Genomic DNA, 25,184 nt, shown 5'->3' with positions numbered 1-25,184 from the left:
AGGAAACAGTGGATTCTCATATCTGTCTTTTGAATTCATTCTGTACCGTATCACACATGACATGGTCTCTGGAAAACTCCCCTATACACTCATGAGAGAGTGACCGTGAAAAAGGCAAATAACATCTTAGTATTACTTTAAAAATTCTTTTGGCTTCTCAAACATTATTGGCCTCAGGACCCTCAGGACTCCTTTACACTTTAACAAATTACTGAGGACTCCAAAAAGATTTTCTTTATGTTGGTTATATCTGTCAGTATTACTGTGAGAAATGAAAACTAAGAATTGGTTTAACATTTATTTATTCACTTAATAATGACAAAAAAAAACCTCCTTAAGGTTAACACAAATAACATTTTAATGAAAAAGATAATTATATTTTCCAAAACAAAAATATTAGTGAGAAGAGTAGTATTGTTTTATCTGACTTCATTGATAGCTGGTTTCTTATATCTGCCAACCTCAGGCTCTGTTCTCTTGACAAGTTAAGCTAGTAAGGAGGGTTTTCTGCTGTCCAAGCTGCAAACTGTTGGCGAATGCATTTATCTAAAAATGTAGCAAAATCACAGAACTCTTAGGTGCTGCTCTGATTTTCAAGAATAGATTACTCTCTGGGCACCTGGGTGGCTCAGTCTGTGAGGTGTCCGCCTTTGGCTCAGGTCATGATCTCATGGTTCATGAGTTCAAGCCCCTTGTCGGGCTCTGAGCTGACAGTGCGGAGCCTGGAGCCTGCTTCGGATTCTGTGTTTCTCTCTCTCTCTTCCCCTCCTCCATTCGTGCTCTGTCTCTTTCTTTCTCAAAAATGAATAAACATTTAAAAAATTAAAAAAAAAAAAAAAAGAGTGGATTACTCTCTGTTCTCCATGTTTTTGTTGGTCCGCCTGAAGTCCTGCTCCTGAATAGTATAGCAGTCAGTCAGAGATTTGGGTACCTTTTATACTCTGATTTTGGTTTTCACCCATTCTGTGGTTCTCTGGCTTCTAGGATTTCTACCTTAAGTGTCCAGCTTTTCTTTCAGCCCTGAACTCGTTTACTGCTCCCTCAGGATGGTAAAATTGCAGTTTTCCACCACTGCTTTCCCAAGCCATAGCCATGGAGCTGGGGAGCATTTTTAGCTATAAACTTCTTACCCCTTCCATTTGCAGTTTTATGAGAATAAATTTTGGGTAAATTTTGACTGCTTTTGAACACTTCCCAGAATCTTAAAATGATCATTTAAGATAATTTGTCTAGATTTTATGATTGTTATTTATAGGAAGGTCCACATACCTTCATGCCACTTTTTAGTGTGTTATCACTGTATCTGACATTGTACTTACAGAGCATAAAATTAATGTTTTGTATATAGTTGGCCAGAGGTCAATAAAGTACCAGCAATAGCAAAGATAACTCACCAACCTGTCTTTCTGGCCATCGATTTCATGGATTCTGATCATCCTTACCCATTGCTTGCTTTTCTGCCGTTAGCCCTTCATCTCTCTTGACATGCTCTTTCTGGTTTCAATTATCCATTTTCTTGGCTTCAGATCCCAGTTACACACTAACAAATTCCAAATCTGTATCTGTTCTGTGTCCTAGACCTTTCTTGTTCGCTGCAGGCCCACAATCAGCTGCCCTAGTAGAACTTTTTCTGTTCTTTGTTTAAGCACTTGAAACTCAGTATGTCTAAAATGGAATTAATCTCTCCCCTCGAATTTATTCCTTCTTCTTCTGTGTAGTTGCCCAGACCAGAAATCTTTCTCTTTAACCCTTCAAATTTAGTCCTTCATCAAGACCGATTTTTCTTCTCCCCACTACCTCTCAGATCCATTTATTTCTCTCCATTGCCACTGCATTACGTGCAAGCTCTTTCCGGGATTACTGCAACCCTTCCTCCTCTCTTCCCTGTTCTTCCCACTGCCATGCTAATGATCTTTGTTAATTGCCAAGCTGCTTTAAGCCAGAATCATAGTCCACATTCTTTCAGGCTCTGCCAAACTACTTACACTTCCCTGACCTCAGCATACCCTTGCTTCTGGCCTTCCCACATATTCCTGTGTTCCCTGTCTTCTCCCTAGCTTACTTGGATTTCCCCAGGATTGGTTAGGTGGCCTCTCCTGTATACCCCTGGGGCACCCTGAGCTGTTATTTTCACAGCTTTCCTGATCTGTACTAAACAGGATATCCTTCAGGGGAGAGTCAATTTGGGGTCACTTTTTTGTGCCTTCTGTGCACAGGAATGCCAGTGCCAGACGGACTACCCTCTCTTATTAAGCACCAGACTTGTCACTAGGCACATAATGCGCAGTAAATATTTGGTGACCAAGTGCATGGGCCTGCTCCTGATACTGGCTTATGATGCTCACGTGGTATGGGCCTTCTGCAGCTCAGAGCTGTGGAAGATGGGATCTGCCAATATTTGCTGACTGTTGAATCCACCTGGAATAGCTTTCCCATTGACTTGTGGGAACTGCCACTCAGCTGCCATACTGCTGAGATGGTTTTTCTTTAATCCTATGTGGAGAATGGTTTTAGTTCCTAGCGCAAATGCCATAGCCCCCCACTGTTTTTACCCACTTTCTGTTGATTTTGTTCATTGCTTCTTAATTTGTTTTAAGTCCTTTAGTCTGGCTCCAGAGAGTTTGAATGATTGTGCTAATTTTGGCCAGTTTAACAGATGTCTCTCTGGGATAAAAGGTCTCTTTAACTTCCTCTCACCATCATTTCGGAAGTCCTGCCTGTGTTATTTGTCTTTAAGCCAGAGTTTCTTCACACCAATATTTATCCCTAGATTAACACATTTTAAGCCATAATACACATTTAAAAATGCCTTAATGAAATTTTCCCTTTATAATAAACATTATTTTGGAACCTTGATACTTTCTTTTCCTTAATGCTTTATACTAGATTTGCTAATGGTCGTTCCACGGGTCTTATTTTGGACAGTGGAGCCACTCATACCACTGCAATTCCAGTCCATGATGGCTATGTCCTTCAGCAAGGTAATGTATTTAACTAGGGTACACGAGTTAAACAGGAGATGATGTTAGCTGTCATGACAACGTAGACAATGAAATAGAGCAGTGAATTGGGACTATCAAGTCATATCAGTTTCCAAATAGTATCTCTTTTTTTAGGAGTTTTAAAAAACCTTTAGTATATAATGCATGTTTAAAACTGATGCAAGGCTTCATTCATGCTTAGAGAGATAGTTCAGTTGATTCTACTTGAAAAGATTATTCATATATAAATACACAGAAGAAATTTGTCCCAGGGAGTTTAGTTTCAATGCTGTCTTAGCCTCGTTTAATCTGTTTTCATAGGCATCGTGAAATCCCCTCTTGCTGGAGACTTTATTACTATGCAATGCAGAGAACTCTTCCAAGAAATGAATATAGAGCTGATTCCTCCATATATGATTGCATCAAAAGTAGGTGATGCTTGAATTTTCATTTTGGAATTTATCTCCAGCTCCCCAGCCCCATGTCATGAACTCTCTTAACCTAGTACATGCTCTTGGTACTCAGGAAGCTGTTCGTGAAGGATCTCCAGCAAACTGGAAAAGAAAAGAGAAGTTGCCACAGGTTACAAGGTCTTGGCACAACTACATGTGTAATGTAAGTACCCTTATTTTCTTTACAGGAGTATTACAGGCTCTAAGTTGTGTGTTTGTTTTTTTTTTTTTAATCTATTTTGAGAGAGCGAGCGAGCGAGCATGTGAGGAAGGGAGGGGCAGAGAAAGAGGGAGAGAGAATCCCAAGCAGGCTCTGCACCGTCAAGCGCAGAGCCCAATGAGGGGCTTGAGGGCATGAACTGTGAGATCATGACCTGAGCTGAAATCAAGAGTCAGATGCTTAACTGACTGAGCCACCCAGGCACCACCTAGGCTGTAAGTTTTTGCATAGAATGTGAGCACTTAATATTTTTAATGATATTTTGCAAACAAAATTATTATTTTGAGAAGAAAGGGTTGTTTTTGTGTTTGTCAAGCTAATTATCTCAACAAACTAGTATATATTCATTTGGATTACTCTGATGAGACCTGGAAGGAACTTTGGTTTTGGAGTAAAAACAAGCATTATGTTATTCTGTACCTTTTTTTGTCTAAGAAAATGGTTTTAGTCTATAGAGATCTGGTAGTATGGCTCAGTTATGTTTGCTTTAACATCAGTCAGCCATATAAAAAAAGTGTTCTTATTCATAGCAAGGAGACAGTAAGAGTTTCTTTTACTAAAAAATTCCTCTCTGAACATATACCTTACTGACGGGAGGACAGGTGAGTAAAACCTCTCACACTACAGATGTACATTCATTTCTAATAGTAAAAGGATTTGAAAGTCATAATCTACTATGTGAGGGATATATCCTATCTCACATTTTTTTGCACCTAAGATGAAGATTTTTTGTGGGTGTTCAGTAGAAGGAAAAATTGTGAAGTTGACTAACAGTTTGGCCTAGCTATTAGACAGGATTTTTCTTTAGCAGCCCAGAGGTCACATGTATTTCACAGAAAAATTTTTAATTGTTTTAAACTATGTGCAGTCATTAAAAGTTACATATGATGCCATGTATGTGCACATGTATATACATTCAGAAAATGAAATCTTGCCTTTAAGTCTAGGCTTATTTTTAAGGAAAAAACAATGTTCTGAAACCAGTTTTGTAATGCAGGACTGTGGTAGGTATGGGGGTTTCAGATTGTTTTTATCTCATCAGTGTTCCATAATTGTTGTAATTTAAACATGATATAATTTAGCTTCTAGTTCAAATGCTTAAAATTGGGTTTCTTGATACTCAAGAGTCCTTGCTAGGTAGATTTATAGCCTTGAAATGACATAGCCATCCAGGAATGTGATCCGGTTTCATTAAGAAAAGTATTTTAAATACAATGTTACAAAATTATAGGGGCGCCTGGGTGGCTCAGTTGGTTGAGCAACTGACTTCGGCTCAGGTCATGATCTCGTGGTCTGTGAGTTCGAGCCCCATGTCGGGCTCTATGCTCGGCCTGGAGCCTGCTTCGGATTCTGTGTCTCCCTCTCTCTCTGCCCCTTCCCTGCTCATGCTCTGTCTCTCTCTGTCTCAAAAACAAATAAAAACATTAAAAAAAAACAACACAGCTCTACAGTGTTACAAAAGTATAGATTGCCTGTTTCTAACCTGTTTCTTAAAATTTTTTTTTTTTTTTTTTATCCATAGTGTGTTATCCAGGATTTTCAAGCTTCAGTACTTCAAGTATCAGATTCAACCTATGATGAACAGTATGTCTTCTTGTCTACAAGACTTAAAATAGCTCGTTGAAACCTTCATACTAATCTTCTAAACACCAAATACTTATAAATGAGGAAAGAAATTGATTCGTTTTGTTAAAAATTGTGGAGTATGCTTAACTGGTCTAAACGTAAAAAGTTAAGAAATATTGATTAACATAAAAGAAAGATTCTCACTCTGCTTTCTTACAAGTTGATAATTTCTTAGTTTATAATTTTGAAGAATTTTTTTTGGTCTTTTGTTTAATGTTTAATATGTTTTCAGAGTAGCTGCACAGATGCCAACTGTTCATTATGAATTCCCCAACGGGTACAACTGTGACTTTGGAGCAGAGCGGTTAAAGATTCCTGAAGGGTTGTTTGACCCTTCCAACGTAAAGGTGTGAGCACTATTTCATAATCAGCTTGGCCTTTCCTGTGTGTGTGCACATCTTGTGTAATTATATAAAAGCTACATAAGACCGACTGTAGAGATTTTTGGGTGTGCTGTGTTTGAAGTTCTTCTGTGTGACTACTCATTTTCATTTTGTTGTAGGGATTATCAGGAAATACAATGCTGGGAGTCAGTCACGTTGTCACTACAAGCGTTGGAATGTGTGATATTGACATCAGACCAGTAAGTGTCAGCCTCCTGTTTACGGTATAAAGGTATCTTTTAGGGTAATGAAATGCCCCTGAATCCTTATTTAAGTTGGCAACTTTGGCCATTCACTTTGAAGTCCATTTTAGAATGTGTAAAAATATGAAGTATTAGAAAAGGAAAAATGTAAAACTTTAGAGCTACGGTGTCCAGTGTACTAGCTACCAGCCACATGTGGCAATTTAAATTAAAAGAAGTAAAAATTTAAAATTCCGTTCTTCAGTTGCACTAGCCACATTATAAATGTAACGAATGGCTACTGTATGAAATGCAGATAGGGAACATTTCTGTCATCACAGGAAGTTCTTTTGGACAGTGTTGTTCTAGAGAGTTCCTAAAATGTGACAAGCCAAAATATATATTATTGATTTTTTTCTATGTAGCAATTTTGCTGTTTTTATTGTTCAGGAAGGTATGGGTTTAAATTATGTAACTTTTACATGGAGTTTAGTTTAGATGATCTTCTTACCCTTCGTAATTTTTGTGTTTTGCCAGCTTTTAAATACTAACTCCATATTATACACATATTAATTATTAGATTGATTATGTTATTTAAACCCTAGATTCAATTTGTAGCCAACATATGTTGCCTTGGTATTGTTGGAGTTGATTCATTTGCTTAGAGCATAGTACTGATAGCTAGGGGTGTATAAAAACCATGTTGTTTCAAAAAAGACTTTTGGATGACTATGCAAAATGTTTGTTTCAACTAGCCACCTAGCAGGCACTTGCTGCTTCTAAGATGATAGGGAGTAAGTATGGAGTAAGTATAAGCGTGTAATAGATAACTTTGTTTTTAGTGCAATTTCTCCTCTCGTTAACTAATGTTAATTGCAGAGGGGATGCTTGTTTTCCATTTTTCTTTCAAAAGTTAGATGACTTAGACATCTGGAATACATTTTTTTTTTTTAATTTTTTTTTTCAATGTTTATTTATTTTTGGGACAGAGAGAGACAGAGCATGAACGGGAGAGGGGCAGAGAGAGAGGGAGACACAGAATCGGAAACAGGCTCCAGGCTCTGAGCCATCAGCCCAGAGCCTGACGCGGGGCTCGAACTCACGGGCCGCGAGATCGTGACCTGGCTGAAGTCGTACGCTTAACCGACTGCGCCACCCAGGCGCCCCTGGAATACATTTTTAAAATATGAACTTAGCCACTAAAAAAGCATACAGGCTGACATGTATATTGACTAACAGGAATTCAGTAAGAACTTAAAAAAAAAAAGGCTGACGTTTAGCTTTCTGATCCATACATGTAAATTACAGATAAATATACTCATAAGTAGATTGATTTTTTTTTTTTTTAGGGAGGTATCAACATGTGGATTTTGAAAAAGTTCCTCATGTGGTTCTGATGCCTAATACCCTGCAAAAAAGAAAGGTCACAGTCATTTTGGCTAGGGATGTTATCAGATTATGCATTATCCATCATAATCATTAAATAATCTCATTGTCTAATTTTAAATACTGCCAGCTTCTACATGAGCTTTCTAATATGAAGCCAATATAAAATATACCTCTAAATATTGGCAGCTATCTGCCAAAAAATTATGCTTGGGTTTTAGAATAATTGCTTTAAGTTAGTGGTTCTTAAACTTTAATGCACATTAGAATCATCTTGAGTTTTAAACAAACTAACAAAACCTTGATCTGGGCTCCATCCCCAGATTTTTATTTAATTGCCCCCAGGCATTTGACGTTTTATAAATCCCATAAATGAGTTGAATGTGCAGCCAAGACTGAGAGCCACTGGATTAAGCTACTAGGTCTGTATAGAAGTAAAAATATTAAAAAAGAAAGAGTAAACTGTAGAGGAAGACCGTTTTAGTTGTAGTTGTGATTAAAACTTGGAAACATTTGGAACTAATTTGTTTCTGTTTTTTATCTTAGGGTCTCTATGGCAGTGTTATAGTGGCTGGAGGAAACACGCTAATACAGAGCTTTACTGACAGGTTGAATAGAGAGCTCTCTCAGAAAACTCCCCCAGTAAGTTGTTTGCTCTTTAGTGGTATTCTTCAGTCACAGGTATCCTCATCGCTGGTGTAGTCTTATAGATAAGGTTTGTTTTTCAGTAGTCGATTGATATTCTGTGTGTGCTTGATACAGTGTTACTTAGATAAAGTTAATAGCCCTTGTTAACCAAATTTTCATAGATGACATCTTTTAGTTACTCTTGTACTATTTGAATCTTTTATTCGTTGATTCCATCCTTAAGTACCTATAGTGTGCTAGGCACTAGGGCTGTAAATACAGTCCCTGCCCACTAAAGGCTCAGTCTGCTAGGATGAATAGAAATGTAAAAATAATGTGCTAAGTGGTTCAGTATGTCATGAATGAGACACCCTAGGGAACACTGTGGAGCAAGCACTTAACTCCCTCATGAAGAAGCTGTTTGAAGGAATAGGAGTTCAACTGGTTGGTAATTTATGAAAGAACATCTAGGTGGAGGTTATACCATGTGCAGAATATGAAGGGAGGATGGCATATTCCAGTACTTCAAAGTAGCTGGCTTGTAGTCTGCAGAAGTGGGAAGAGTGATATGGCTGGAAAGATGGATGATGTATTGATTTCCTAGGGCTGCTGTAATGAAATACCACAAACTAAAGTAGGTGGCTTCAAACAACAGATAATTTATCCTTTCTCCATCCTGGAAGCTAGAAGTCTGAAATCCACATGTCCACAGGGCCATGCTCTCTCTGAAATGTAGAGCTGAGAATTCTTCTTTTCCCTCTTCTTAGCATCTGATGGTTTGCCAGCAATCCTTTGTTGTTTCTTGGATTGCAGCTCCAACACTTCAGTCTGTCTCCATTGTCAGAGGGCATTCTCTCACAGATCTGTTCTCTTTATTATAAAAACTCCAGGGAGGTGCCTGAGTGGCTCGGTTGGTTAGGCATCTTGACTGTGGCTCAGGTCATGATCTCATGGTTTGTGTGTTTGAGCCCCGTGTTGGGCTCTGTGCTGACAGCTCAGAGCCTGGAGCCTGCTTCAGATTCTGTGTCTCCCTGTCTCTGTCCCTCTCCCACTAGCTCCCTTTCTCTCTCTCTCAAAAATAAACATTAAAAGAAACCCCAAAACTCCAGTCATATGGGATTAAGGACCCACTCTGCTCCAGTATGACCTTATCTTTTTTTTTTTTTAATTAATGTTTATTTATTTCAAGAGAAAGAGTGCAAGTGGGAGAGGGGCAGAGAGGGGGGCGGGGAGAGAATCCCAAGCAGGCTCCTTGCTGCCAGGGGAGAGCCCAATGCAGAGCTTGATCCTATGAATCATGAGATCATGACCTGAGCCAAAATCAAGAGTCAAGACACTCAACCAACTGAGCCATCCAGGTACCCCACCAATATGACCTTATCTTAACTTGTATCCTAATTACATCTGCAAAGAACCTATTTCTAAATTATGTCACATTCACAGGCACCAGGGATTAGAACTTCAACATATCTCTTTGGAGGACACTGTTCCACCCACACAGTTGGGTATCAGGTCATGTTGCTTATTAATAGGGAACTTACAGAATAAAATTTGGCAGGGGACTGCAGAGCTCCTATGTTTTACAAAGATCACTGGGTGCATTGTGACAACTTTTAAAAGGATTAGAAGAATGTGGTTTGGGGAGAAAGTCTGGTACCCATTGATAACAGAGTAGTAGTCATAATCTTTATTTAAAAAAAAAAAAGTTTGTTTATTTTGAGAGAGAGAGAATGCACAAGCAGGCAGGGCCAGAGAGAAAGGGAGAGAGAGAGAATCCCAAGTAGGTTCCACACTGTTAGCACATAGCCTGACACGGGGCTCGATCTCACAAATCATGAGATGACCTGGGCCGAAATCAAGAATCAGATGCTCAACCCACTGAGCCACACACGCTCCCCTAGTCATAATCTTTAGATTTTAAAACTTTTATCAAGTAGTTTTTTGTGTGGTACTTTGTATTAGTTATTACATCAAAGGAAACTTAGGGGTTACATGGGTCCTAATAGTATCTGTAGAATTTGTATATTTGGCAGTCTTTTTTGTTTCTCATACAAAGGAACATTTTACATATGGCACATTTTTGTAATTATTAAGTTGTTATGTAAATACTGATATAGGCACAAGATTGACACTTGAATTGTATTTACTACATTCTTGGAGATATAGTCTGATCTGGAATAGAACTTAATTATAATACTAATCATTAGATTTGATAACAAGTCCCAGAATAACAAATACAGACTTGGGCTGTCCAAGGTCTTGGTCAAGAGCAGTTAGATATTATCCATCTCATTTAGGAGACAATTAAAAATAGATGAAATAACAGGAAAAAATTCCATTGCAACAGATACCCAGCAGTTCCTCATCTACAAAAATCCATATTCATCCCTCCTGCTCCCGGCACCCTCTCCTCCCATATCACTTATTTTACTCCTGAAACATATACATTTATTTCACTGTTGTATGAACACAAACTATGTGTTCATATAAAATAATAGAGTATCAACAATTTAAGAACTATCCCTGGAAACAAAGTCCTAGGTAGGGGGAAAATCTCTTGATGCAGGGAGACAGGAAGCAATAGTACTGAGCCACAAAACCATGTTTATCGAGAGTGTGAGTTCAAAACATAAACACTCAGTTGGGAGGAAAGCAGTTATGAATAAAAAACCTGAGATCTAATGTCTGCATTTTGATGTGGAAGTGGAGTGGGGGGAGTGACCTAAGATAGGAGGAATTAGGATAAGATACTAAAAAAGTAGTTAGAAAGGTGAGGACTATAGAAAGGGTGGCAGGTTGGGACAGTAATGGTATTTGGTATTGGAAGAAATGGAATACCACATGAAGCACTTAGCACGATACCTGATTTATAGGTAAGTGTTAAGTATGTGTTTGCTGTTATTCTAGGATATTGTTGTGAATGCCATACTCTTTAGTACGCAGTTTTCTAAGGTTGATGTAATTATTAAATATTATACATTAAAAACCATAATCAAAGTACTTTCTATATAGCAATTCAACCTATGCCTACTATTAGCCTAGCTTTTGCAAAATAATCACGTGTAACTGGTGTTTGAACCAATTGTTAAGAAGTCCTCAAAGTTGAATTTTTTGAATTGAGTCACCTGTTTTACTTGATTGTACTAATACTTATTCTTCCCTCTCTATTTTAGAGTATGCGGTTGAAATTGATTGCAAATAATACAACAGTAGAACGGAGGTTTAGTTCATGGATTGGTGGCTCCATTCTAGCATCTTTGGTTAGTAAACTACTTTGAAAAATAGTCTTATTGAATGATTTAAGTGTACCAGTGAATATAAACTAAGTTTAGTAAAAAGACTAAAAATAATTTCAGTGCATCATTTATCTTTGTATAACTATCAAATGAATTACATGTTCTAATTTAACAAAATGCTTTAGTGCCTTATCAGTTGCTATTTGTCAGCCTAAATTTCAGTTTCCCTTCTCAAAGGTGGGGATTCTACTAACATATTTGTGCCCTTTCGTATTCCCATTGGAACTGGTCAGGACTTAAATCATTCCTTCTCAGGTTCTGGTTGTTCCCTGGCCTCTTGGTGAGGTTGAGGAAGTCAGGAGTTGGTTCTTCGGGCAAATGGTTGAAGTCATGGTGCTGGGTTTTTCACATTGCTCAGATGGGTGCCTGCCTTGAATCAGGAGGAAAAGTCCTTGTATTTATCTGCACCCTAGACTTGGGGAATTTCCCCTTCACTTCAGAGCAGCCAAAGTAAATGTCAGGAAGTACTTCTTTCTTTTTTTTTTTCTTTTTTGAGAGCAAGAGAGAGAGGGCACAAGTGAGCGAAGGGGCAGAGAGAGAGAGAAAGAGAATCCCAGGAGGGGAAGAGAGAGAAATGGGACTTGCCTGAAGCAGGGCCTGTTTTTGTTTTTTACCGGAAGCAGGGCTGGTTGGTGTTTACCTGATGCGGGGTTCGATCTCATGAACTGTGAGATCATGACCTGAGCCAAAGTCAGATGCTTAACTACTGAGCCACCCAGGTGCCTTCATGAAGTATTTCTATTAAACAATTAAAAAAAAATTCTTTTTTAACATTTATTTTTGAGAGAGCACGAGCAGTAGAGGGGCAGAGAGGGAGATACAGAATCCAAAGCAGGCTCCAGGCTCTGAGCTGTCAGCACAGAGCCCAACGTGGGCCTTGAACCCACAGACCCTGAGATCATGACCCAAGCCAAAGTCGGACACTTAGCCAACTGAGCCACCCAGGAGCCCCACTCCTAAACCTTTTTAAGCTAGTAAAAGTTTATAATAATACATGAGTGTATTATTATACATAAATGTATGATAGACATAAGTGTCTATGTATTCTATTTCCAGTCTTTTAATAGATCTTAGATCAAAGCTGGATACCACTGCAAGTCCACTTGAATAGAGTTAATCTTAGAGAATGGATTTTTCCTGCTTATATGTTTTATTTTTAACGTAGCCTAGGTTTCTTCCTTCTTTGGTTATTTTCCTCCTTTCCATCTTCTATAGTGCTTATGCACTATATTTATTGTGTGTGTTCCTGTAAAACTTTATCCTACTCCTGATGAGCACTTTTGAGGGTTGTTTTTTTTTTTTTTTAAGTTTTATGTTTATTTTTGAGAGAGTATGAGCCAGGGAGGGGGCAGAGACAGAATCCCAAGCAGGCTCCTTGCTGCCAGCGCAGAGCCTAACACAGGGCTCGAACCCATGAACCATGAGCTCATGACCTGAGTTGAAATCAAGAGTCAGACACTTAATTGACTGAACCACCCAGGCACCCCAAGCACTTCTGAGTTCTAAATGCTGCCATTAGTTAAGTGTTAGAACATCAATTCTGTACTGGGAGGAAACCTTCCGATAGTTTCTATTGTTGCCTCAGGTTGGCACCAAGCCATCATAGCTAAACCATCCATCTTCCTTTCACAGCCATTTTCTAAATCCTCATGACAGTTTAATAGGTATAGAAAGACTTATTCTTTCTAAATCATGTTTCTGGGTGTTCTAGAGGAGGGCAGAAATAAAGGAATAAGGGAGTACTATTTGGGGGAGGGGCTTAAGCATTCTGCAAGATCAGTTGTTTATTTTTTGAGAGACAGAGTGTGAGCAGGGGAGGGGCAGAAAGAGAGGGAGTTACAAAATCCAGAGCAGGCTCCAGTTTCTGAGCTATCAACAGAGAGCCTGACATGGGGCTTGAACTCACGAACAGTGAGATCATGACCTGAGGCGAAGCTGGATACTTAACCGAGCCACCCAGGCGCCCCAAAATCAGTTATGAAAAAGATAATTTAAAAAGTATGTTCTAACAAAAAGGCACAATATACAATTTTTCTTTCCATTTTACAGGGCACCTTTCAACAGATGTGGATTTCCAAACAAGAATATGAAGAAGGAGGGAAGCAGTGTGTAGAAAGGAAATGCCCTTGAGGAGAGTTCCCAGACCTCTGCCTTCCCGTGTCACCTTAAGTTCCACAGCTTTAGTGTACTCAGGAAAAGAGTGACCATCTTTTGTAGAATGTTTATACATTTTTGCATATTTCAATTTCCACTTAAATTTTTTAAGGCTTTAACTGGCTCTATAAATTAAGATAAGTTTGTGCTTTCCTTGAAATGCACTTATTCTTATTACAAGCATTTTATAATTTTGTATAAATGTCTATTTTCTCTAAATATTTTGCTTTCAGTAAAATGCTTTTCAACTCTGTTTAGTATATTAATTACCAGTGATTGGTAGAATTGGTTTTTATTGACTAGTAAAATTTACTGCCTATGCTTTTTACCTTAGGCTTGCAAAATTAAATAAAAGTTATTAGCCATTCCAGAAATGTTTTGAATTATTGTTGTGTTGTGACTTAACTACTTTAAGTTTTACTAAATGTATTTATATTATTTTGAGCGAAAGTACTCATTGTTTATTAAAAGTAATGTCCACACCCCCTTCATATGCTATTAATATAATAGTAGAAATGTTACCTGAATTCCAAAAATGACCTTACTGCCTTTGCTATTGCAGTTGACATCACTTTCCCACTCTAAGGTACAGGTGATGTTCAAGTTTGCTTAGATGTCAGAATTTTTAACTTCCAGAGTTAGCATGCCATATTAACCCTTAAACCAGTTGAGATAGTCATTTAACTAAAAACACAATTTCTTTATAAATTACTTAATACATATTTACTTTTGTATATAGGTTGTTATCCAAGGAAAACAAAACAGTAACTTCAGAATTCAGACATCTTAGACAACACTTGACTTCTGGGCTTCAGAATGACGTGGAAACTTTTCCTGAAGAAATTTTTCTTTCTTTTTCTCTAAACTTTTCTTCCTTGCTTCAATGCGGGCTTGTTTCTCAATTCTCAATCTAGAATAAAAGCATAACACCAATTTATACAAAAATATTTCCCTGTTACTCAATGTTCTCAAAGGATATCCAAATCAATTACTTAAAAGCCTCAATAATGCTAGTCTTCGTATTAGGTGTGTCATGTATATTATTATTATTATTTTTTTAAAGACTTTATTTTTAAGTAATGTCTTTACCCAACAAGGGACTCACAACCCCAAGATCAAGAGTTGCATGCTCTACTGACTGGGCTAGTCAGGTGTTCCCATGTATGTTATTAAACTTGAATAATCGCTGTAAACCTACATAAGTCAAAGATAAACTTACAATCAAAAGCATTTGTAACCCTACACCAATGCTTCCTATTTCCTACATAGAAAGAAATGAACAGATCTTATGAGCCTGTAGCAGACTGGGCTACCTTTTCTCCTCTTTTAAAAACACCAGTTTTATTGAATACAATAGATTTTTTGTATCCCGTGATACATCCTGAGACTTTTTTGAATTCCTTAATTCCAAATACCTCAGTCTACCATATCATTTTCCCTACAACAAAGAGAATAAAACTATGCTAAGAGATGACGGTTAGGTGCTAGACTGGTCCATATGTGAGTTTGCATTCCACAGCAGGAAGCATTTGTGCCTCAGCTAAATTATTTTGACCTCTAGGGTCACTTAAGACAAAGTTGCAAATGATAAATTCATAGATGCCAAGCCACTACTGTACTTAAGACAAGATTTTGCAGGATATTTTATTGATCACTAGGCATGAGTATATTTTAAAACAACATAAGAGATCATAGTGAGTAACTTACTTAGTATGGTCATAGAAATTTGAGCCAAGAATTCTATTTGGGTGAAGACCAAGATAGGTGTGTACTTTAAAAGTATGAGCTATTTTGTAATTTAAGTATAAAGATCAAGCAAAGCTGAAATCAGATTACTCATGATAGTCCTCAGTCTTTGCTCCAACTAAATTTTGGCTGTTAAAAAAAATAAGCCCATAAAAATAAAGAATAAAGGTTTGCTATTCTGATTTTTTTGATGTTAATTTTTGAGAGACTGCATGCATGAGCGCAGGAGGGCAGAGAGAGAAGGAGACAGGATCTGAAGCGGGCTCTATACTGACAGCAGCGAGCCAGAAGTGGGGCTCAAACTCATGAACCATGAGACCATGACCTGAGCCAAAGTCGGACGTTTAACTGACTGAACCACCTTGGCGCCCCAAGGTTTGCTATTCTTAAGAATATTCAGAAGATTATGATGCATGCCCTGAAGGTAAGGCTAAAAAAGATAGGTTCAAAAATAGAACAATTAGGACACGTATTAGGCCTGTAAAAGCAACACTGGATTCATAAATTCTCATACATAGTCGTTTATAGCTTCACCTTATATGACTAAGGGACAAAAGGACCAATGGCACGGTAGGTCTAGAGAAGTTGTAGAGGAAAAAAAAATGCAGTTAAATGTCTTCAACTGCTTAGTATCTGAACTGGGCCTTAAAATGTGAATGGTGGACGGGGCACTTGGGAGGCTCAGTCAGTTAAGCACCTGACTTTGGCTCAGGTCACGATCTCACTGTTCAGGAGTTCGAGCCCCACGTTGGGCTCTGTGCTGACAGCTTGGAGCCTGGAGCCTGCTTCAGATTCTAGATCTCCCTCTCTCTCTGTTCCTCCCCCACTCGTGTGTTCTCTATCTGTAAAATAAAGATTAAAAAAAATTTTTTTAAATGTGAATGGTGGAAGGATTTCAGAGCTGTACATAGAAGAGGGGAAAATGAGCAAGACTGTTTAGGAAACAAGGAGAAAGGTCTGACTTTGATGAGGGTAAGCAGGTAAGACTTAAAGTGTGGGGACCCTGGGTGGGAAGGAGTTTGGATTTATCTGTAGACAAGAAGCAACTATAGGTTTCTGAACGGGTTATGTGATAAAAAGGTTTGAGGAGAACTAGCCAGGAAGCAGTATTTGAATGGACTGGAGTGAGGAAGAGGTTCAATAATTCATCTTGATGAAAAGGGAGGGCACCAGGGCAGAGACAGTGGGAGCACAAAGGACAGATCCTGGAGACCTTCTGCAGGAAGAATGAAATCAAAGACTGACTGCTTCTAGGGCACTGATGATGAAAAATGCCCATGTAGAATGGATATACTATTTAAGGGGTGCTGGACCTCATTCCACTGGTGGTGGTCCCCCCACCTCTACCCTCCCATCAAGCAATTCTCAGACACCAGCAGAATGAGCAACAGTTCAACTCCATTCTGACACTACGTGGAGATCGTGTCAGAGGTTGTCAAACATGCTTCTTAACCAACGACTCGCCACAGATCAGACGTTCCCACAACTCCCTTTGGACTTCAGACAGCAGTCACAAGTCCAGGCTGTTACCTGTACTTTAAATCAGAGGCTACCAAGACCTCCTCCGTGGGTTCGATTAATTTGCTAGAGTCACTCACAGAACTCAGGAAACCCCTTTACTCACTATTATGGATTTATTATAAAAAGGATATGAACTCAGGAGTAGCCAGACATGAGGTACACAGGACAAGGAGTGGGGAGAGGGCATGAGGCTTCCATGCCCTCTTCTAGGCACCCCACTCTCCTCCAGTCTCCATATGCTCACCAACAGAAAAGCTCCTGAACCCCATCCTTTTTACAGAGGCCTCACTACACAGGCACAGTCGATTAAAGCAAATCATTGTCCACTGGCTACCGATTCACCTCCAGCCCTGTTCCCCTCTCCAGAAGTCAGGCTGTGGGACTGAAAGTTTCAACCATCTATTCCAAGTTGGTTCCTCTAGCAATTAGCTCCCATTCTTAGGTGCTCCCCAAAAACCATGTCATTAACATAACAAAAGATACCACCCCACCTAGAAAATTCCAAGGGTTTTAGGAGTCCTGTGTCAGGAACAAGGAGGAAGACCAAATATATGTACCTTTTATTATAAATCACATCACAAAGATAAAACTGAAAATGAGGAGAGGGAGCTGGTTTAATGGGGAAGATAAAAAAAAAATTTTTTTTTAACATTTATTTATTTTTGAGACAGAGAGAGACAGCATGAACGGGGGAGGGTCAGAGAGAGGGAGACACAGAATCCGAAACAGTCTCCAGGCTCTGAGCCATCAGCACAGAGCCCGACGTGGGGCTCGAACTCACGGACCGCGAGATCATGACCTGAGCTGAAGTCGGCCGCTTAACCGACTGAGCCACCCAGGCGCCCCAAGATAAAAATTTTTAATTGTGATTCTAAAATGTACCAAGACACCTTAAAGCCAGTTTAATTTTTTTTTTTTTCAACATTTATTTATTTTTGGGACAGAGAGAGACAGAGCATGAACGGGGGAGGGGCAGAGAGAGAGGGAGACACAGAATCGGAAGCAGGCTCCAGGCTCCGAGCCATCAGCCCAGAGCCTGACGCGGGGCTCGAACTCACGGACCGCGAGATTGTGACCTGGCTGAAGTCGGACGCTTAACCGACTGCGCCACCCAGGCGCCCCTTAAAGCCAGTTTAAAGATACATTTCATTCCTGTTTAAATTATTTTTTTAAGTGTTTTTATTTGTTTGGTATGGAAACAAGCTCTTGGGAGAGAACATCAGTTTTTAAAGAACTCTTGATGAAAGTAGATTGTATTATATCTAAGGCAGTTGTTACAAGCTGTGGTTTTTGTGCTGCTAGAATTTCCTTCTTAAATTTCCAGCTGCTTTCCTGCTTGAATTCTGACCTCTAGCACCTTTAGCCAGTAACTTTGAAGTTTTCCCCACCCAGCTTCTCTCTGCAGCCACAGACAGCCATGGAAGTTGAGTAGCATGCTTGCCCTGAAACCACAAACTTGTAATTCTCTCCCCTTCCAACTTCAATTTGGTTTCTATCTGCTTTTGGATGTGGATCCAGTGTTCTAAAATAGCCATTTTCTAAAATCTTTCATTTTTATAATTATTAGCTGGGGGCTCGTGGGATCACTTCATTCCTCTATAACAGAAGCCCTATAATAAACCTCATGCAGAAAAAAAAGTTGTTGTAGTAAATATTTGGAAACCACCATTCGGCAGGGTAACATGACGGCAGACATAATGCAGCAGGCTCGTCTCCTCACCCTAGCCCCTTTTCATTTCATCAACCTTGCAGTAACATGAGCTCATATCTTATGTAACCGAAGTATTTAGACCTTCCTTTTCACATTACAGAAAGACTTAGTAACGTACTTACATACAGACTGATGAATAGAAAGGCAATAAAACTTTTTGAAAGGATATACACTAGAATGTTAACAAGTTATTTTTGGATGATGAGATTATGTAAGATTTTAATTTCATCTTTTCTACCCGATTTTTCTATTTTTTCCACAATACACATGTATTACTTATGTAAAAGCTTAACTTATTACTTATGTAAAAGCTTAACTTGTGTTATCTGATATAAAGGTAAGTTTTGTTACTAAAGGGTATTTGGGTTGTGCTCACCTCATAAAACGTTCCACATAGGGCATTGCAAAGAATCGTTTCCTGTTGTATCTTTTATTTAGGTACCAAGGTATAGGCCACTGCTTGAACTTGTGCCTGCCAAGAAAGCAAAGAGATATTGCCTTAATGGAAGATATTTCATACATTTTTCATTTTTTACAAATAGAGTTTTAGCCATCTTTGAGCTAAATATATTTTCAATAAAATGAGATGTAATTGGCTTTTAAAAGATTTTTACAATTTTTATAAATTATGAAATACTCTAAACTTAGAAAAAAGTACAGACATGAACCCACTGAGTTCATGAGTGTATGTATGTTTTGCAATGTCTGCTTCAGATCACTTTTGAAAAAATATATACAAAAACTTAAAGACACAGGTTAAGTTCTGTATTTCCACAGCAGCTCTGAGCCATACACTGGAGTGTATCACTACCAGATGTATTTCATACTTTTACTCCATACATATGTATGTATGTACTTATTTTATATACACATGTATATACATACATACATAATATATAATACATACAAGTGTATGTATAGTTTTTTGCTTTTAAATTATAAATAAATTGCACCAACTGATGTAGGTATCTACATTTATCTCAACACAATGAAACCTAAAAAATCATAATGTTGAGCGGGAAAAAGAAAGTTGTGAATTCATACTATATATAACATTCATTTGAAAGTACTTCAATGAAAAAAGTTAACAAAAGGATTAATTTCAGGCCATTTAACCAGTCTTTTCTGATTGGTTAAATCCAGGATTAATCTGTAATATTAGAAGCCAAAGTTCCAATCTCTTTATAAAAATTTCAGCCTTTACTATATAATGTGACAGTGCCACAAGAAATTTGGACCACTGCTTTAAGCAGGATAGATAACGGTACTATATTTCCCTCAGTTCATCAGGATGACAATCTACTACTCCTCAATAGACAAGGGCATGACGTGTCCAAAAAGTAATCTCTGATATTACTGCCACATGTTCTTTTGACAGAAAAAAAAATTTAGATGAAATGTTTTTAAGAAGGAGCTCTGTATTTAAAAGGCTACCTTAAATATTATAACATGGAATAAAAAATTAGGGAAAAGGTACTGGAATTAATGTTTGAGTTAATAAGCTATGTTGGAAAGATGATATAATTACTACTTTGTTTAGCTCTGGAAAAGTTAAAAAGCAAAATTTTAAAAACCTGGAAGAGATTAGCACTCATACAGATTCTCTCCTCTATTCTCACCCTTCCTTAACTGACCTCAATTGTATTAATCCAAATAAAAATTAGAAAATAAAGTTTCTAGTTAGACATTTTGGTAATTTCTCTTTTCTGTACTGGATTATACCATTACAGACATACAGCTACTCCCCTACAGTTTGCTCCAAGCAGCCCTATTACTGCAAACTCAATTAAAAAAGACTACCAGGTACGCCTGGGTGATTCAGTCAGATGAGCGTCCAACTCTTGATTTCGGCTCTGGTCACGATCCCAGGGTTGTGAGATTAAGCCCCAGGTCGGGCTCCATGGAGCCCGGGGAACCTGCTTGAGATTCTCTCTCCCTCTCTCTCTCTCTCTCTCTTACTCTCTCTCTCTGCCCCTCCCTCCAACTTGTGCACTCTCTCTTTAAAAAAAAAAAAAAAAAGAGCCTATCAAATGAATAAGCACTACTATGTGGTATAATTTCAAGAGTACAGGGAGGGTCTCTTATTTTGCTATGCCTCTTTTGCTGACCAACATTAAAAATTCTACTAAGTATGCTTCCTTTTAGCAGCTCAACCCAAATGTAAATAAAGCCCTGAAGACAGAGACTACACTGGGTCTCCTCATTTATTTATACCTCAGTTTGAATGTTTATTATCAGATCCTTTCCCAGGGTCTGACAGGACTTCGGGAGCTAGACTCAGGGGACAAAAGGTGGAAAGACTAATGAAAATAAACAGTTTCATAGTTTGAACTAGGGCTTATCCTGATATGGCAGCAATGCTTTTTTTGAAAAGGGTTCATGTGGCCTTATTCCCTGAAAACTCTTTTTTTTTTTTGAGAACTTTTTTTTAATCTCAAGTTCTTTTTTTTAATTAAAAAAAATTTTTTATTGTTTATTTTTGAGAGAGAGACAGAGCGTGAGCTGGGGAAGGGCAGAGAGAGAGGGAGACACAGAATCCCACGTAGGCTCTAGGCTCTGAGCTGTCAGCACAGAGCCCGACACGGGGCTCAAATTCACGAATCATGAGATTATGACCTGAGCCGAAGTCGGCAGCTTAACCAACTGAGCCACCACCCAGGCACTCCTAATCTCAAGTTCTTAATGGGCAGGTGCATGTCCTAAAATTAGCTTCATGGTGTTTATTAATGCTCTATAATTCTATGTGCATATGTACATTTCTCTGGGTAAAAGATCTATAACTTTCACCAGATTCCCAAAAGGTCACATGATTGACAGAAGATTAAGCACCACTGTTATAAAGAACCTACAGGGGCACCTGGGTGGCTCAGCTGGTTGGGCATCCGACTTTGGCTCAGGTCATGATCTCACAGCTTGTGAGTTCAAGCCCTACATTGGGTTCTGTGCTGACAGCTCAGAGCCTGGAGCCTGCTTCAGATTCTATGCCTCCCTCTCTCTGTGTCCCTCCCCTGTTGTACTCTGTCTCTCACTCAAAAATAAATAGATAAAAAAAAATTAAAAAGTAAAAAAAAAACTAAAAATAATTGAATCATGAGAATGGGGTGCCTGGGCTACCAAATAAAGCTACCTTCATTCATATCTTGGGGTTCCAAAGGGGTCTGGAGACTTCTGTTTACATTAGATACATCTGTAATAAATTTCATATAAGAGTTTTTGTAAAAGATACCAGACAGGAGAATGGGGCATGAGATTTCCACTCTCATCTTAGAAAAACCACAGTGGAAACTATGTACCAGATGATTCTTCCAAAGATGTCTCTTCTCCAGGCACCAGGTCTAGCTTTTTCTTGACCAGTCTGAAGAAGTCTTAGGGCATCCTCTCTTTCCTGGACAACTTTATCTAAGGCATCCATGGAATCTATTACCTGGTAAGAGATTAGGAAGATACAATTTCAACAATCACCTACAACAGAAAGGTGGGGAGAAGGACCCTGGGCCCCACCAAAGTTTGTGCTCCACTGAATCCCCACATCCAGTGCCTATGTCCTGCCACAGTAGCCACCATGCCCAAGAGAAAGAATGAAGGGGATGCTAAAGGACATAAAGCCAAGGTGAAGGATGAGCCACAGAGAAGATGTGCAAGATTTCCTGCTAAACCTGCTCCTCCAAAGCCAGAGCCCAAACCTAAAAAGGCCCCTGCACAAAAGGGAGAGAAGGGTACCCAAAGGGAAAAAGGGGAAAGCTGATGCTGGCAAGGATGGGGATGGCCCTATAGAAAACAGAGACGCCAAAACAGACCAGGCACAGAAAGCTGAGGGTGTTGGAGATGCCAAGTGAAGTGTGTGATTTTTGATAACTGTGTACTTCTGGTGACTGTACAGTTTGAAATACTATTTATCAAGTTTTATAAAAATGCAGAATTGTCTTCTACTTAAAAAAAAATTTTTTTTAATATTTATTTTTGAGAGAAAGAGAGAGCATGAGCAGGGGAGAGGCAGATAAAGAGGGAATCGGAAGCAGGCTCCAGGCTCTGAGCTGTCAACACAGAACCCAATGCGGGGCTTGAACTTGTGGACCATGAGATCATGACCTGAGTGGAAGTCGGACGCTTAACCAAATAAGCCACCCAGGTGCCCCGTGTTTTACTTTTTTTTTTAAGCTATGTTGTTAGCACAAAGAACACTTCATTGTTGTTTTGAGGGAGGGCATATGTCACTAACAGAGTATCTCCAAAGCTAGACTGATACAAGGGGAAAAAACACCTTTCCCTTCTAGTTTTGAGAAACTTCCTCCTGGCTTCCAGGAGGAGGGATTCCTTGATGTCAACCCACATTAGCCACCTTGGCACAAATGCCTTGTGGTGTGGAAAAACTAAAATTCATTAAAAAAATTATTTTTGGATGTTTTTTATTTTTGAGAGAGGGACAGTGAGCAGGAGAGAGAGAGAGAGAGGCAGAGAGAGGGAGAGAATCCCAAGCAGGCTCCATGGCGTCAGTGTAGAGCCTGACACAAGGCTCGATCCCACGAACCCGTGAGATCATGACCTGAGATCAAGAGTTGGACACTTAACAAACTGAGCCACCCAGGTGCCCCGACACAGATGTTCCTACTTGATTGGCAGCTGCTGCTATTACAGAGAATGGAATATCAGTCTACCCTGATCCTACTTTCCAATGATCCATCAAGATGCAAGAAGATCCTACTGGAACCCCTATTTATTTTTATCTCTTTCTTTTAACATTTCTATTGAAGTTTAAAATGTATACAGTAATATATTAGCAGGGCAAAATATATTCTTTATAAATAAATATTCATCTTTGGGGACTCTAATGACAGATGAGCTAAATTTTTTCATAGCTCTAAATACTGAGGCATTTTTTCGGTTATGTGTATTACCTGTGAGCATCATAACAAATAGAAATACTGTATACACACATTTGTTTCTTTTAAGAGCCCTCAAAAACAGGGTGGCAGATTAGATTATAAAGCTAAACTTCCAGGTAGCTGCAGCATCCAAAAGAGATGTGAAAGCCACAAATTTAGATAGACTACCTCATAACCTGTATACGCAGCTCACACTCTATGTATCTGCTCTCCCCTACTTCAATCAAAGCCACACTGAGCAGCTGAATCCACACGTACCTCCTCTTAACTGAATGAATTTCTACAAAACCCCTGAGAAATAAAAGATGGGTGAGAATGGTGAATCCTATTTGGAAGACAGACAAACTTAGAAGAGTGAAGTGCCGTGTAGCCCTTAGGAACCTAGTGAGCCTGGCTGTTCACCGACTACATTAGGGTTTGCCCATGCAAGGTTGCTGCTGGGGCTCCTAACGGAAATCATACCCGATTACTCATGCTCATGCCTCCAGATGAGAAGGAAAACCAGAAATATCAATTAGATGCACTTTATTCAAAACAAGCCAACCTTGGAGAGCTTTCTTTCCTTTCAGCTTAACTCTTCCAGAGCCAAGAATGTCCTTACACACTTCCACACCTTCAATTTATATCTTGAGAAGGATTCTTTTTAGCTTTTTTTCTTGATAAATTTTCCTTAGTAGTATGTCACAAAACTGAGAAGATGCATACATTTGAGGCTTAAAAAAAAAAATCATGATTGGGGCGCCTGGGTGGCTCAGTTGGTTAAGCATCTGACTTTGGCTCAGGTCATGATCTTGCAGTCTGTGAGTTGAAGCCCCACATTGGGCTCTGTGCTGACAGCTCAGATCCTGGAGCCTGCTTGGAATTCTCTGTCTCCCTCTCTGTCTGCCCTACCCTGCTCATGTTGTCTGTCTGTCTCTATCAAAAAAATAAATAAATAAACATTAAAAAAAAAAACTGAAAAAAAATTACGATCATGTTCAGTTTATCTGGAGAAAGCTTTCATTATTTTTGGAATTTACTAATCCAGAAAGTACAATATATATGACCTATGGGGATGAAGCTCACTTCTGAAATGTATTTTTTTATAGCAGGGAGATGGGGTAATCTATTACTGAAGTTTAAAAGTCTTACAACAGCACCATTCTAACAAAAGCTTATTCAACAAATAAACAATGCGCTATCCATAGCTTTCCTTAATAGCAGAATTAGCAAATATCCTGAAAATAAAATCTCAATGCTTTATAAATGTTATGTGGCAATCATCAGGTCTTAGTTTCTAAATATATCATTTGTCATTAAAAGGAATCAGGGTATTCCTCTATAAAATGGCTGATTCCAGGGATGGGGCAGGAAACGTACAAAATGAATCCAGGACAACTTGCTATGCCTCATAAAAGTGATGAGAACACAGGGGCGAGCCTGAAGGAATCCACACTGGTCTTTAAACCTGGGATGAAGGTATTCAAGAATTATAACTCACTGAATAAAACTGAAATCCCTGGGGCCCCTGGGTGGCGCAGTCGGTTAAGCGTCCGACTTCAGCCAGGTCACGATCTCGCGGTCCGTGAGTTCGAGCCCCGCGTCGGGCTCTGGGCTGATGGCTCGGAGCCTGGAGCCTGTTTCCGATTCTGTGTCTCCCTCTCTCTCTGCCCCTTCCCTGTTCATGCTCTGTCTCTCTCTGTCCCAAAAATAAATAAAAAACGTTGAAAAAAAAAATTAAAAAAAAAACAAAAAAAAACCCTGAAATCCCTGAGTCCACAGCAATAGGATAGAAGAAAGTGAAGGGAAAGCCATTCCTTACATAAGAAAGCTAACCAATAAATGTAGAATGAATCATGGGATGAAAAAAATGCCCATTTAGCAAACATTGTAGTAATAACTAATCAATAGATGTTAAACCCAGTGAGTGCAAGTTTGAGAAATTACAGGATGTTTATATATGATCTCAATACAAAGAAAAATTAGTAACTATATACACTGTGGAGAAACCTGGCAGACATCACACTAAAAAATTAT

The 25,184-nt window shown here is 38.9% G+C and overlaps 2 protein-coding genes and 1 pseudogene across 5 annotated transcripts in view; 2 read left to right on the top strand and 1 right to left on the bottom strand.

The window, feature by feature from the left end:
* The window catches only part of ACTL6A (actin like 6A), a 30,017-nt gene extending 16,336 nt beyond the window's left edge, over positions 1–13,681 (top strand). For both annotated transcript variants that reach the window (XM_043594849.1, XM_043594850.1), the window contains exons 6-14: positions 2,887–2,981; positions 3,303–3,409; positions 3,507–3,596; positions 5,176–5,237; positions 5,512–5,626; positions 5,782–5,862; positions 7,777–7,872; positions 11,031–11,117; positions 13,203–13,681. In XM_043594849.1, coding sequence (XP_043450784.1) covers positions 2,887–2,981; positions 3,303–3,409; positions 3,507–3,596; positions 5,176–5,237; positions 5,512–5,626; positions 5,782–5,862; positions 7,777–7,872; positions 11,031–11,117; positions 13,203–13,283 — 814 coding nt within the window. In that variant the 3' untranslated portion in view covers positions 13,284–13,681. The remainder of the gene's footprint in view (positions 1–2,886; positions 2,982–3,302; positions 3,410–3,506; positions 3,597–5,175; positions 5,238–5,511; positions 5,627–5,781; positions 5,863–7,776; positions 7,873–11,030; positions 11,118–13,202) is intronic.
* A 334-nt stretch (positions 13,682–14,015) lies between these two features.
* The window catches only part of MRPL47 (mitochondrial ribosomal protein L47), a 35,568-nt gene continuing 24,399 nt past the window's right edge, over positions 14,016–25,184 (bottom strand). For all 3 annotated transcript variants that reach the window (XM_043594851.1, XM_043594852.1, XM_043594854.1), the window contains exons 5-7: positions 21,579–21,709; positions 18,662–18,757; positions 14,016–14,217 (exon numbers count right to left, since the gene is read on the bottom strand). In XM_043594851.1, the coding sequence (XP_043450786.1) occupies positions 14,094–14,217; positions 18,662–18,757; positions 21,579–21,709 (351 nt within the window). In that variant the 3' untranslated portion in view covers positions 14,016–14,093. The remainder of the gene's footprint in view (positions 14,218–18,661; positions 18,758–21,578; positions 21,710–25,184) is intronic.
* LOC122491705 lies at positions 21,848–22,201 on the top strand (annotated as a pseudogene).

The sequence above is a fragment of the Prionailurus bengalensis genome, chromosome C2 (assembly GCF_016509475.1).
Source record: "Prionailurus bengalensis isolate Pbe53 chromosome C2, Fcat_Pben_1.1_paternal_pri, whole genome shotgun sequence".
NCBI lineage: Eukaryota > Metazoa > Chordata > Mammalia > Carnivora > Felidae > Prionailurus > Prionailurus bengalensis.
Note: the sequence above shows the minus strand (reverse complement) of the source record. Positions and strands in the feature narration are given on the sequence as shown.